General features: G+C 37.2%; 1 protein-coding gene across 12 annotated transcripts in view; it reads right to left on the bottom strand.

The window, feature by feature from the left end:
• Positions 1-14,812, bottom strand: part of ENAH (ENAH actin regulator) — a 111,170-nt gene that overhangs the window by 27,173 nt on the left and 69,185 nt on the right. For 9 of the 12 annotated variants that reach the window (XM_029047267.2, XM_029047270.2, XM_029047269.2 and 6 more), the window contains one exon: positions 9,639-9,723. In XM_029047267.2, coding sequence (XP_028903100.1) covers positions 9,639-9,723 — 85 coding nt within the window. Of the gene's footprint in view, positions 1-9,638; positions 9,724-10,135; positions 10,148-14,812 lie in introns of all 12 variants that reach the window. The other 3 variants (XM_029047266.2, XM_029047268.2, XM_029047271.2) reach the window with 1 other exon arrangement.

The following is a 14,812-nucleotide window of genomic DNA, read 5'->3' as shown; positions in this document are numbered from 1 at the left end:
ATTCAAAAGTATTTATTGAGTGCTTACTATGTGGAGAGCACTGTACTAACCGTGCAATCCCTGTTCCCTATTGCCACAGAGTCCTAGTGAGAAGACTGCAACAGTATTGGTCTTCTGCTTATTTCAAGGAATGTTGGAAATATTTATCTGAGAAGTATTTTGTAAGTGACACAGTACAGAACAGACTTAGGAATCTGAGATAAATGGGGTCATTGCCAAGATCAGGCTTAGGAAAGGCTTGGGTTATGGAAAGATTAATTTCTAAGTGGTCTCCCAACCTGGATAAGATTTTCTGCTTTCTCCTCCCGACTTGGCTAATATCTCCCTTCCACTGTTCAAGGGAGGTGGAGCTGAAGATTGTCCAGAAGGGGGACAGGAGGCAGTTTTTAAGTCTGTAGTAATTACAGTATTTATTAAGTGCTTCTAACTTAGTAAGAGCTGGGATAGATATATGATAAATAGATAGGGATGAGCTTCTATCCCATATGGGGCCACAATCTTAGAGGTAGGGAGAGCAACTATCCTGCCCCTATTTTACAGACAAGTAAAACGCTATTATTTATCGTATAATGCATTCATATTCTGTTTCTTTGAAACCTGAATTCTTAAATTTATCCAAGTTTGAGTATTTTTTGGTTATTCAGGAAGAGGTATTTCCAATTGCCCTGGACATCACAAAGTATTAATGTGTCTCTGCTAAAAAGCTTAAAACACAATGTTGTGTATGGGCATTCTATAACCTCCCTGGAATTTTCTGTAGCATTTCAAAAGCCTCTAAAGCTTTAAGTGCAACATTTCCACCATTTATGCAAGGTCACTTCACTTAAACAGATCATTTGGAATAGCTGAAACAAAAATGTTATATATGACCATGCAAGCACAAAAAGATGGAGAAATTACTGATAGTTGGCCAGGCACAATGCAGAAATGCTATCATCCTGAAGCACAAAGTTTTGACTGTGCAATTTAAGTGAACTGCATACATGCCAATCAACAAGATATATTTACATCTTAACTGGCATGCTTCATAATTACAGAATTTTATTTTAGCAAACATATCAATAGTGCCTATAAGTCATCATTTATTGAGCAGCTACTGTAATGTAAGGCAGTATATGAGGCTCTGGAAGACAGAATATAAAGAAGTAGCAATAGCATTTCCTGAGTACCCACAGGGCGTTAATGTACTGTTCTAAACATTTGGAAAATAAAACACAAATAAATGACAAATTCCCAGTCCACAAGTTTACACTTTAATGGAGACTTGTAATTTAACAGGGAAGACAAGCATCCATTTGTTGATAAACGTACACAAATGTATTTAAGGAAATTTAAATAACCTAACTTTGCCAAGTTAAAAGTTTAGATTCTATGCACTGAATGACTAGGTTTAAATGTGACTTTTTGAATGGACACCTTCCAATAACTAAGTGATCATCAGAGTTTCACTCAAACATTTTGATTTATCTCTTAAAAGCTATGATTTTTTCTTTAATAGCTTCTATGGCTTACTATTACTGAGCACCTATATACTAAGTGCTTGATAGAGTACACAGTCCCTTATTCTTAAAGTGTGTACAATCCAATAGGAAAGAGCGACCTGCACTAATTGGAGAAAAAAAAACAATGCTTTAGCTGTTGAGAGCAGAGCAGGTTGGATTAATACACCAAAGCTAATACAAGCAGAAATGTTCAAGGCGACATAAAAGTGTTAAATGATTGCTATTGAGTGCATAGCAAATTAAACTGGTTATGAACTCCTTAATACAAAATGTAGTTTCTGAATCAAAAGTATTTCCTGAACCCTTATTCTGCACTTTGGTAGAGTATAATAGTAAGATATGGTCCCTGTCCTTGGGAGCTTACAACTGAGGGGGATGACAAATTCAAAAATAAATTACAGGTTGTTGGAAGTAACAGACCTTAAAGATATGTACATCTTTGGAGGCTCTCCTTGTTTCAAGATAAGTTCCACTGCTCACAAAAAACAGCCAAGTGACTGTCTACTAAGTAAATGCCTACTACAATACTCTCCCACACTGGGCTAGCAATTCTGTTGACAGACACTAATACACATCAGCAACTTAGAAGTCAGTTAGTTTTCCAACAATACAGGGATTGTGTGAAGGAACATCTGTGCTGTAGTATCCACACCTTTGCCAGTGCTGTGCACATGAGTCGGTCTCTTCCATCACAGAGCATTTTATCAATATTGATGCCCACTATCACAAGAGCATTCCCTAATTTTCTAACAATATATGATCCAAAATGCACAGGGAAAACACGTTCTGGTAGAACTGCTAGAATTGGTATTGTAGGTCAAAATTCCCAATTTTTATTTATCCTAGACCTATGAACCCACAATATTTTGTATGGTTGATGTAGGAAGGACTCACTTTTTTTTTTCAATGGGGATTATGAAATGAATTTTAAGCCTGAAAATGTTTTAATTTAGACTATTGGCAAAACGGCATCCTGGGGTTCCACTTAAATAGGATTCACTGAATCCATAACCTCAAACTTCTGACAAGGCTGGAGAATTGGAAAATATGAAATTTGATCTGGACATGATTGGATGATATAGTGGTTCTATAATGGAATCGAAAGGTAGCTGCCTAAAACAGCTACCTTAAAACATAATTTCATTTCATTACTGCTTCTAAGTGATCTAAATCTGTGTAGATACTCACATAGGTAGGACGAGTTGTGTTACATATAGAGATTTCCTCTGTATCACGTTATCTGTGGAAAGATAATTTCCACAAGTGCAAGCGGGGATTCTTGCCTGATGGTGATCACACTAACGAACTCCCAAACACGTCTTCCACTATGGAAAAGAGCCCTTCTAACCACAGAAAGCTAGTCAAAATGTCCATACATACACCTCAGCCCCAACTTTTCAGGAAGTAACGTCTGAAGTCAAAGTTATCAAAAATGGAAAGCACCTGGATATGATGGCATTCCTAGAGAAATCCACAAAGTCAGAACCTAAACCTTGGGTGTCTGCATGAACTTTTCCTCACCATGTTACATAATATACTGTTAAAACCATTTTTCTGCATTTGATAAGCAAAACAGCAATCCACTGATTTTAAATAAAAGCAGTTTTCTCCACACTATTTTTGGTTTGGTGAGCTTGGGTTAAAATTATATTCGTTAAGTATAGTTTAACTTCCTGGCTTTAACTTTAAAAAATAACACTGCAGGAGTGATGCTAGCACTAATATCAATTTCACTGTCAAACATGAGACAGCTACATTAGAATCTTAAATATTCCATTAACAGCTTAAGTATTCCTCTGTCATAATATTGGATCTGCAATCCTTCCTAAATTTACTTTCTAGATTTTGTCTCAGCTGTGCCATTCGAGTGTAAAAGTGTCATCATAATTTCTCTAGGGTAAGAAAATATACTGTAATTTTAATTAGCACCAAAGAAGGAAAATTGTTTATCTTGAAAATTGTAATCTCTCAAATGGAGCTGATTTTTAAAATGTGAAATTAGGTATACTTATAATTATCTAATTCTTCTGTAGAAATGAAACTGTAATAAATGTGGATGGAAGTTACCAGTTCTATTAAATATATAAAGTAGTTTGAAGTCACATAAAGAAAAAAAATACCTCCAAAAAACGGGTAAATCTAGTGTTCACGGTATCTATACCTGGAATCTTAAAAATAATTTTTCTCTTTCTCCCTGCAACTTTCCCTATTAAAGCCATATTTCACTAATAAAGGAAATGACTAAAATTAGGTAAGAATTTTTTATACTTCTAACAATAATCTTTCTTCCCCAGTCCAATCAAAAACCTACACCAATTAAAAACAAGTCTTCTAGGAGTAGTTTAGCCTCATAAATACAAAATGCACAGTACCTATATATATGTGTGTGTATATATATTTGTGTGTATATATATATTTATATATATATATAAATTTAAACAATACACTATGTGTATATACACACACACACACACACACACACACACAATCATATCTATGGTTTCTCTTTGGAAGAAGTTTTAGTACTTACAAAAGGAAACGGTCAACATTTGGTCCATGGTTTCGACTGAGTACAAGAGGAGGACTATACATTTTCATTGCTCTGAGTCTCTGAACTTGTTTTCCCTCTAGGGTTAACATTCTCTTTTTATATCTCCTGAAGGGAGTACTGGTGATTTAAAACCTATTTATAGATATAAAGTCAATTGAATTCACTGTTGACAATGACGTATAATACTGGTCCTTAGGAGATGGACTCATGTTTCTCATAATACATTATTTATCATACCTAGAAAAGGAGTAGCAAAATGGTGACATGAGTAGTACCCTAAAGCATGATATGAACTGTTACACATATCTTTATCTTTATCTTTAACACGCTAATATACCACAATGTTAATAACTACTAATGTAAATCTCAGTTTGCCTAAACAGGGAAAGAGGAACTGGATATTAGCTCTGCATTATCCTAAGACCCTTCAGTTTGCTAAACTTCTATAAATTTCAGCTGTTTCAATCAGTACTTGCTTGAATAATCAGAAAAAATTTCATGCTGAACAAAATGGACAGGGTTTTTCAGAAGGTCAAACCCATTTTGTTTGGTTATCTACTTCAATTACCTGAATTATCCTTGGTTAGTTGGGATAATTGATGTTCTGGTGTAAACAAAATTGGAATTGACTGCTACATTCTTCAGAGAGCTTTCGTAAATTACTGTAAGTCCAGCTAATATTGCTGATAAAAACCAGGATATTGTATTTGCTTTGGACACTCCACTACTAACTGTTCTGGATTTTTTTGTAATGGTATTTGTTAAGCACTCACTTTGTTCTCATTCAACTGAAGGGATTTGATCTTGACTGTGGTTTAGGGGGGATTTTGGGTCACCCTTTACTCACATCTGACCTGTTTAGAAACACTAACTGCTTGACATTCAGTTCTGTTGTGGGTATAAAACAAGATAAATTACAGGTATGCAGACCTCTAGTTCTTTAAGCACCTCAATGATCAATTATTTATTAATTGGAATCTGAAGGACCTAAGTTCTAATCCTTCCTCCGCCACTTGTCTGTTATGTGGGCAAGTTATTTCACTTCTCTGTCCCTCAGTTCCTTCTTCTGTAAAACATGGATCAAGACTGTGAGTCCCACGGAGGGACAGGGACCATGTCCAACCCCATTTGCTTGTATCCACCCCAGCGCTTAGTACAGTGCCTGGAACATAGTAAGCACTTAAATACCATAATCATTATTATTATTACTCTAGACAGGAGCCATTTATAATGTTGGGAAATCTGACTATCCCCCTTGGCCACCTGCCCTTTGCCCTTGAAGAGGGAAGGGATGTACTAAGCTTATCTTCTACTTACCCCTGCGTTTAGTCAGTGCTTGGCATATAGTAAGTGCTTAAAATACAATTATTTATTATCATCATCTTGAATCTACCCCAATACTTAGTACATAGTAAACAGTTAAAAAACAAAACCCAAAAACCATACTTGCAGGCACAGTTAGAATTTCCATGCCAGTGAGAGGTAAGATAACAATAACAAAGACCCAGTCATGCGGCCCAGGATCTTTCCAGCACTGAAGGTACTGGAATGAAGGAAGTGAAGCTTAAGGCTCACGGCCTAGGAGAGGAGGCTGGGCCCTCCTGCAGCTATATAAGTCATGTAGTCTTTAACCTGTGTTTGGGAGGTTATGACACTCAAGTGGTAGACTGGCCCTAGAGGAATTGGTGACTACTTAAACTGAACTATTTTTAACATTCTTTTTTAGTTATCACTCTTATTATGGGCAAAGTAATTTTTAGGAGTTTGATTTTTTTCCAACCGCTCAAAAGTGTGAGCTTTCTGGGGTCAGAACCATGCTTACTAATTTCCCCATATTTTCCCACTGCATTTTCTCCTGCACCTAGTACAATGCTCAGTTCATTTTAGTATACTCAATAATTGTGTGGTGATAATGAAGGTAAAGTTATCTAGCAGGATTTAATTTCACTCTGTCTCTTGTAACTCAAAGTTGATTCAATATCATATTCTTTTGTATACTCTCACCAGACAATTTTTGAATTATAAAAAATGGGAGTCACTATTCCAAAGAATCTGAAATATAATAAAAATCCCTCTTCCTTAAATACAATCTGAAACTACAAATGGATCTTTTTCTGATTTTACCAAAAATCCCAATTCAGAATCCTTCTGTTTAGAAATACACATTTTCAGAGAACATTTGGCTAACTACAGTGGGATTTTTCTTTTTTGAAATTCAGCACTTAATGACTTCAGCAAGAGCTACACAAATGTTACATCAAGAGTTAGCAGTGTGTGCCAATGCTTTGTGCTAAATATAGATGCAAACATTTAGATGCCAACGGAAGATCATCCACGTTGGTGCCAAATCAATCCAAGCAAAAACCTCAAGTTAGTTCAACTAGACTGAGGAATTGACAGATAGAGTACTTCTAATTTATAATCTACTTAAGCCCATTATAAACAATATCTACTCTCAGTGTAGACTGATTTCCCAAAATGTATACCAAGACAGGAAATTTAACATTTAAACTGAAATTATCTTATGATTCAAAACCTAAAGTTCCAGCAACAACACAATTCAAAGTGATTTTTGATATTCTGAAGAATATGGCCTGAAAATAAACAGCATTTCTGATACCCAGCAAGATCATCATATTACCATATATGTGAATTCACATTTAAGGAAACAGCATTTTTTAATTAACTATGTGCAATTTTTTCTCAAAGCATTTTACTAAAATTTAGCTCATTTCAATACATCAGGCATCACCACTGAAATAATAGCAAGGATCTTCTCAGCTAAACTCAAATAAGCAACAAACTATTTTACATTCCATTAATAGTATATGTGTCTTTCAGCCTCTCAGAAGTTTATATCAAGAATCAGGGAGTCAACAAAATTCTCCAAACTTTCAAATTAAAACACAGCTCAACTGAAAAGTGATCATACAGTTGTATTACAGAAAGACTCATCTAAATAATCAAATTTAAAAAAATATATTTCAACATAATGTCGATGTCCATCTCAATAATAATTAAAAAAAACCCAACACCCGAAAAAACAAATCAAACACAAAACCAAAAAACCCATCATGGCTAAATATCAAAATCCTATTACAGACATTCCAGCAGCCCTCCGGAACAAGGAAACCTAACGATGTTAATAGTGAATAGTTGCTTTTCACAGATACTATCAGATAGCTATTAAGAATATGCTATGGACTGGCAAATCTGAAGAAAACAGAAGTTACACAACAGACTACACCCTGGAAACTCGACAAACAATCAAATTCAGCTTTCTATGCAGTGTACTCCCTAAAAAGGCACTGACACAAAGAGTTAGAAAACAGAACTTTAAAAGCCAGTTTGCCTACTGGATAACCGAAAGGCCTAAACTGAAGATCTCTAAGGCTACTGTGGAGTTCGCCCTTCCAAATGGGTTTCTCACCACATATATTCTTTTGTATACTCTCACCAGACAATTTTTGAATTATTATAAAAAATGGGAGTCACTACCCCAAAGAAACTGAAATAATCATCCCTCCTTCCTTAAGTACAGTCTGGAACTACGAATGGATCCTCTCACTGAAGGTACTGGAACGAAGGAAGTGAAGCTTAAGGCTCACCGACCAGGAGAGGAAGCTGTGCCCTCCTGCAGCTATATAAGTCATGTAGTCTTTAACCTGTGTAGTATTTCTCACCTGTATGGGTAAGAAACTGGACTTCCTAGAGAAAACACCATTGGATTCTTAAGCAGTTTTACTAGTGCCACCAGCCAACCACAAATTGTCAAATGACAGGACAAGGTACTAATGAGGCCTTGGAAAGCAGTCAGCTCAGCAACATAAATGATGTAAGCTCCTTGTGGGCAGGGGACATGCCTTCCAACTCGGTTATACTGTACTGGCCCTTAAGCCCCCAAAGGCTTAGTATAATGCTCTATACACAATAAGCACTCAATAAATGCAAATAAATTTTACCAATACGAATGGTGGGACATGTGAGAATGGTGGACATTAGGATAATTGAGCAGCCGTGATCTAGGGAACCATGGGCAGAATAAATGATTTAGGACTGCACCAAAGAACTTATGTAATAATGTTGGTATTTGTTAAGCGCTTACTATGTGCAGAGCACTGTTCTAAGCGCTGGGGTAGACACAAGGGAATCAGGTTGTCCCACGTGGGGCTCACAGTCTTCATCCCCATTTTACAGATGAGGTAACTGAAGCACAGAGAAGTGAAATGACTTGCCCACAGTCACACAGCTGACAAGTGGCGGAGCCAGGATTTGAACCCATGACCTCTGGCTCCAAAGCCCGGGTTCTTTCCACTGAGCCACGCTGCTTCCCTAATACATATCCTTATTCTCTATTTCCCCTTATCTGTAATTTATTTTAATATTTGTATATCCCCCTGTAGACCCTGAACTCTTTGTGGGCAAGGATCACACCTACAAACTCTGTTATATTGGACTTTCCCAAATGCTTAGTACAGTGCTCTGCATAAAGTGCTCAATAAATACCACTGATCAATTGAAGGCGGTAGTAAAGCAGAGTTAAATACAATGACATTAGAAAACCAATGGGACGCCTGTAATTGACAAACAGGTCAGCCTTAAGGGCTGCTACAATCAAGGGAAATGTTGCTGTTCTTGAGCGATGGTTTCACAAAGGCTGGGACACAGAGACAGCTTAAAAATCAATGATCAGCCCTGTTTGCAGCACAAACAATAGAACAGTAAGGACTGATCTTTAGATATCAATAATAGTTATGGAAGCATCTGACAAGTTTCAAGTTTTGTACAGTTTCTGAATGTCTCAGTCACTCTCTGTGTAGTTTGGGTCTTGGCCTAAATGAACCCTATATCAGCTCTTTCCAAATGAGAATGATACATGGAATATTATATCCATGCAGTGGAGAAAAATTATAGAGGATTTATTTTCCCAAAAAAGACCTCAATTATTCTAATCTCTACAGTTCCCTGAAGTCTTAGATATACAGTTCAAATCTGAGAATATTGACCTCTTAAATGTCAAACAGAATGTATACCTAGAGTGCAAGGTGAGTTGATTCACCAGATATAATAAATTAGGAATAAAAACATAAAGGTCACCCAAAAGGGCCTTAAAAATTAAATGACAAAAGTACATATTTCATTCTCAATAGAATTAGCAAATGTTAGCAGAATGGACTGATTTTCTTAGGAAAATGAATGTTGAAAGGCTCTAGCAGAGCCACAAAATCAAATGATGGATTTTTTTTTTTTTAGGAGGCATTACAGATCCATCTAGTGGTGCCCTTGTTGGTAACTTCTAAGACCAAACTCAGAAATTCACTCAGTTTAACTCATATTACCAACTAATGTCTGCCTATAGAAATTCAGAAAGTTTTAGAGCTGTCCGGGCCGCAGAACTGCTCCAAACACTTCTAGGCAACCTAGTTCACGCTTCGATCATGGACCCTGGCAAGATGAGTAGCTCCCAATATGCATGCTTTAAGCCCAGGAACACCTGGAGGTTTAAGTTTCTTCGATTCCCATAGATAAAATGTCCCAAAACCAGGTAAAAGGTCCCTGATTGAAAATTACAACTTCCCCCTTACCTTCGTTGTATTTCCAATTCTTCTTGTGATGGCCCATTTTGCACTTGAGTAGGAAGTTGCGAATTTTGTCGAGGCAAGGTTGGACCTAAGCGGAGGGGGAGGGAAAGATTCAAAATTAGCATAACTTAGAATTCACAGATATTACATATAGAAGCCAGGAAGCAACACAAAACCATCACATAAATATTTACAAATGTATCTTCTTTCTTTCAAGCAAAAGAAAACATAAGCTTCATAACACGCAGCAAATGAAAGACTGCAAAATATTGCTTTTATTATTTCCAGAATGATATTCTTGAAACAGATGGAAAAAGTTCAACAGTAAAGGAAAGTAAACGTTTACACATGAAGAGCTTAATAGTAAAAGAAGTGTTCAATGGGTATTTGAATAAGCACCCAACTTGACATTCTCTCAGACAATGAATAAACATTCTCTTTGAGGTAACCATTCATGGGAGTGGAAAACTAAAAAGAAAGAATTCGAATTCAGAACTCACCTAAATAGAACACTGGAAATGAAAAACAGGAGAGAAAGAGCATGAGAGGCTTATCAGTGTACTGGAAGTACGATGCTAACGAAACTTGAAGGCTTTGTTTTTCCTAGTCATTTTCACTCATTTTTTATTAAAGTCTTGACTGTACTGGAACTGCTAAAAATTTGCCAAAGAACATGTGTGTTTGTTTGTGCAAATACACACATGTACACACAAACATACACACATGTATATCTGAATCTTTAACTTGGAAGTGGTTGACTTAGAGGAATTTCACTTGGAAAAAAAAATAATCTTGGCGCACCAGTATTTTTTTGCTGGATCCTCTTTTGGCATAAAATACATTTTGTGTAACAATTACAGTTAACTTTTACATTTATGCATTCTTAATCCCATAAATGGCTTTTACTTTGAGAACAGATGTGGCCTATAATTAATGCCATGATCATAATAAGAGAAGTTTTAAATCTGACATAAAATGAGATTCTGTCATGTGAGCTCATTGGGCCTATTATGCCCCAGATTCATGCTTAAACTCGAAACTTGGAGAGAGAAATGGTGCAGACATTCCACTTTTGGATTCAGGCAGACAGCACTGTTTTTTGAACCCTGATCACATCAGGACACTGAAACGGTTCTATGGGTACTTACGAAAGGGTTTAAAGAGTCCCACCTCTGCCCCTACGGAGCTTACAATCTAACAAATGTGTAAACAAAGACCTAAAAAGAAAGACAAAACATTTAACCCAAATATATGAACATATATTTACAGATAAACATAAATGCTAAGGAGTTACTATGGTGATTAGAATACCAAAGTGAGGACAATCTGGAAAGACTGTGAAAGGGGGATTTTTAGCACAGTTTTTGAAGTCAGAAGTGGGGGAAGCAGGTTTGATGATCAGAGGAATGATGTACGTCCTTTGCCGGAAGGTGGTATTGTCATGGAAGTGGTAATGGCTGCAGATGATGGAAAGCAGTTTTGACTGACTGAGCCAAGAATCCAAACAGGGATTTAGTGGGAGATGTGGAAAGTCAGAAAGTGGGCCCCAAGTACTGAAGCACTTGAAGCCAACGGTTAACTGTTTTAATTTGCGTGGAAAATGGGAAGCACATTAAAGGGGAGTGTGCATGAGAGGGAATGAAGCCAGTGAAACAAATCTTGGGGAAGAGGTTGCAAACAGGGAGAAAAATAAGGATTCTGTCATAGCATTTTAGGAGCAAAGTGATGAAAGCCTGGAGGAAGGTAGGGGCAGAAGGAAGAGAATTTAAAGAGTCGAATATAATACCATGGAAACAAACGTGAGGTACTGGAATAACTGAAAGAAACAATGAAGCTAAGCAGTCTCCAGCTGAAAACAATGAGCAAGCCTCAATGCTATCCTGAAGACTTCAGAACTGAGAACTGTGTGCAGAAATTAACAATGGTGAGGGTCATTTGCACAATACCACCCACACTCATCTCTGCCAGCCATGTTCCCGCCGGGACAGAGGGAACATGCATGTATGTAGTCAGGTAGGGGTGCAGCACACTTAAGTGCATACAACAGCTTTTCATGCAGAACCCGTTTACCGCTTAAGTGACTGCAGTTTTGGGTCAATGCTGCGCTGAAGCACCATGAACCAGAAGCCACAGCAGTCTCCTCTGCCTCAGTTTTCCAGTTATATTGCTGCTGAGCCTGTCCGTATCAGGCAACACCTTAGGTGGTCCTTTGGTCAAAAATTTTCAGAGTTGACAGCACAGCCCCAGCAGGCACTCCCTGACTTCTAGCTATGAGGTGTGGTTCCACCTGTGATGGAAGTGGACACTTGAAAGGGATAGGGATTTACAGAGAAGATAACGACTTCAGTTTTTAGTGTGTTTAGTTTTAGTCGATGGTGGAGCCTTCGTGTGACAGTGTTCTGGAAACCGCAAGATTAAACGGAACTGGAGAGAAGGTGAGAGGAAAGGATGCAATTATAGATTTGTCATTTCCATAAAATTAAGATAATTGTCAGTAGGTAACTTGATGAGGAAGGTAGTGTATTTATCCAAACGCCCAATATGACCTGGGTATAGTTGAGCCCTTTAGAAGGAAATGCTAATGTCTCAATTGAGATGGGGGGAAAAAAAACCACCATGAAGCAGTGACACACAAAATGGACTCAGAATCACGATGGGAGCGATGAGGGGGCCAAACTACCCCCCTAGTCTTTTCAGGCAAGAGGGGTCGTCATCTGAAGGAAAAACAGTTAAGAATATGAACAGGAAAAAGTGAATTCCTGGAGAATCTATAGAGAGGGAATTCAGAAAAAGGCACAGAGAAACAGGGTTACTTGAGGGAGTAGTCCTAAGAAATTCCTTCAGTTTGAAGAGGGGGCTATTGATAGCAAGATAATACTGTTGGGTGTGTCACACTGGGAATCTTTTGCAAGTTGTGTCTGCAAAAACAAATGCAAGTAGTCCTGGGGGGAGAACTATACTGGATTTCAATGTCTCCCCCTCTAAAAGTAAGCACATTAAGGACAGGGAACATGACTGCTAATTCTGTTGCACTGTACTCTCTCGAGTGCTTAGAATAGTGCTCTGCATATAGTAAGCACTCAGTAAATACCAGTGATTGACTGATTGAATGGGGGTCAAGGGGGTAGATGATTTAGGGCAACAATACGAGAACAAAGCCATGTGGAGCAATGGTCTGGGAAGAAGCAGAAAGGAGTTAGCCATAATGGAGCAATGGTTTGGGAATAAGCGGAAAGGAATTATGGCAAAATGCTAATATTTCATAGTATTGGGCCTTATACTGCCAAATGAGCTATTTGCTGATTATGAGTTGAGCACTTTGGGAAATTCATTAACCTCTGCAATTACCTCGACTACCATTTGATATATGGATGGTCTGGTGCACTAAATTGTAACTCTGTGGCTTGAAAAATTAACATCCTGTAACACCCAGGATGTACACTATTGCCCAGAAAGATCATCCTACCTGGAATTTGACATTGGTGAAATCTCAGCATGACAAAAATAGTCCTTAGTGAGAAAACCAGTTTAACAAGAGGAATCCAATGTATTATTTTTAAAACACTAGCATGTGATTATCTCTGGATATAGTGTGCACTAATTTTTTTAAAGAGCTTTTTAAATACATGAAATCTTTTCCTGTAGTCTTTATTCAACTCCAAGAATGGCGGATCAGGGCCATTTCTCTCTCCACTTACCAAATGTAAATAGTTTCTCCCCTAAGAACATGTGCTTTTAGGAATTATGTGCAATGACCTCATTTTGTTTTCTCTCAAACATGACAGAATTAAATGAGAAAATCCCAAGTGTACATATTCAGATTTTCCAAAATAATCTGCTTTTGAGCCGGATTGGGGGAACATTAAAAACACAGTCATTTCTCCTACAACACAGTAGATGAGTTTCTGCAAACCTCTTTAACTAAAATCTGTGTTGGGTCAACAATTATTTCAGTGGGAAAAATCAAGGGAAGATGATTCAAAAACAAGTGAAATAATTCATGGCTTCTATCACACTGGGCAAAAAATTAAGATGTTGGTGGAAGAGTAAAGGCTAAAACCTGAAGTGAATTATTGTACTTGTTTCTTTGGTCATTATTTGCACTGCTTAAAATCTGTTTCAAGTAAAAAGTGAAGTTTAAATACTTGCAATTGGTTCCCTTTGAAATGCAAATGAAGGACTGATTATAGGGTTTCCACACATCTGCCTGAAACAGCAGAACCCCATCCCATTATAACCAATTCACAGCTGTGTTATGGTTAACTATGTTCCCTTATTCTTCCACCCTGTTTTATCCAATCCATGATACGAAAACACATATTATAGCAGAAATGACTGTTACATTGAAATACAAACTACAGTCAACTAAAAAGAAGGAATGAGCTGCATAACTTTATGGGTTTTAAAAAATAAAATATTACTCCTAACATTATTTCATTTAGAAAAAAGATGGAATCATATTAAATGTGTACCAAAAAAACTCATACTATAAGTACAAATGCACTCAGTTATCAAATATAACCTCCCATATCAACTAAATTACTTTTCGCCTTGATTCTATTTTGTTGCCATTGCTTTTACAAGATGTTCTTCCCCCTGACTCTATTTATTGCCATTGTTCTTGTCTGCCTGTCTCCCCCGATTAGACTGTAAGCCTGTCAAACAGCAGGGACTGTCTCTATCTGTTGCCGACTTGTTCATTCCAGCGCTTAGTACAGTGCTCTGCACATAGTAAGTGCTCAATAAATACTGTTGAATGAATGAATGAATACTTTAGAAGGAATAGATCTGCACATATTTATATAGGTATAGATATAGATAGATATATGTATATCTATATATATATAGATAGATATATATATAATCTTCAAATGTCTTGACCTTTTTCATGGAGAGGGAGATTAAAAGGAATTAGGTGAACTTCAGGAGATTATATAAATTACAGCTGAAAGTATTGTGATACACTTAACTTTGCGTTTATACGACAAGTTTTCCTGACTAATGTGTACTGTAATGTTGGGGGCATAAATAAATGAACGGGTGTTAGTTTGCCTTCTAGTGTTTCTAAAGAAGGAGAAGTATGTTACCATTACTCTGGTGCACTCAGTGTATCAGTTTATATTGGCAGTTTGGTATTCTCTCTGGCAGAAGAGGGACAGACTGAAGCTTGAGTTGAA

This window comes from Ornithorhynchus anatinus, chromosome 19 (genome assembly GCF_004115215.2).
Source record: "Ornithorhynchus anatinus isolate Pmale09 chromosome 19, mOrnAna1.pri.v4, whole genome shotgun sequence".
Classification (NCBI taxonomy): domain Eukaryota; kingdom Metazoa; phylum Chordata; class Mammalia; order Monotremata; family Ornithorhynchidae; genus Ornithorhynchus; species Ornithorhynchus anatinus.
Note: the sequence above shows the minus strand (reverse complement) of the source record. Positions and strands in the feature narration are given on the sequence as shown.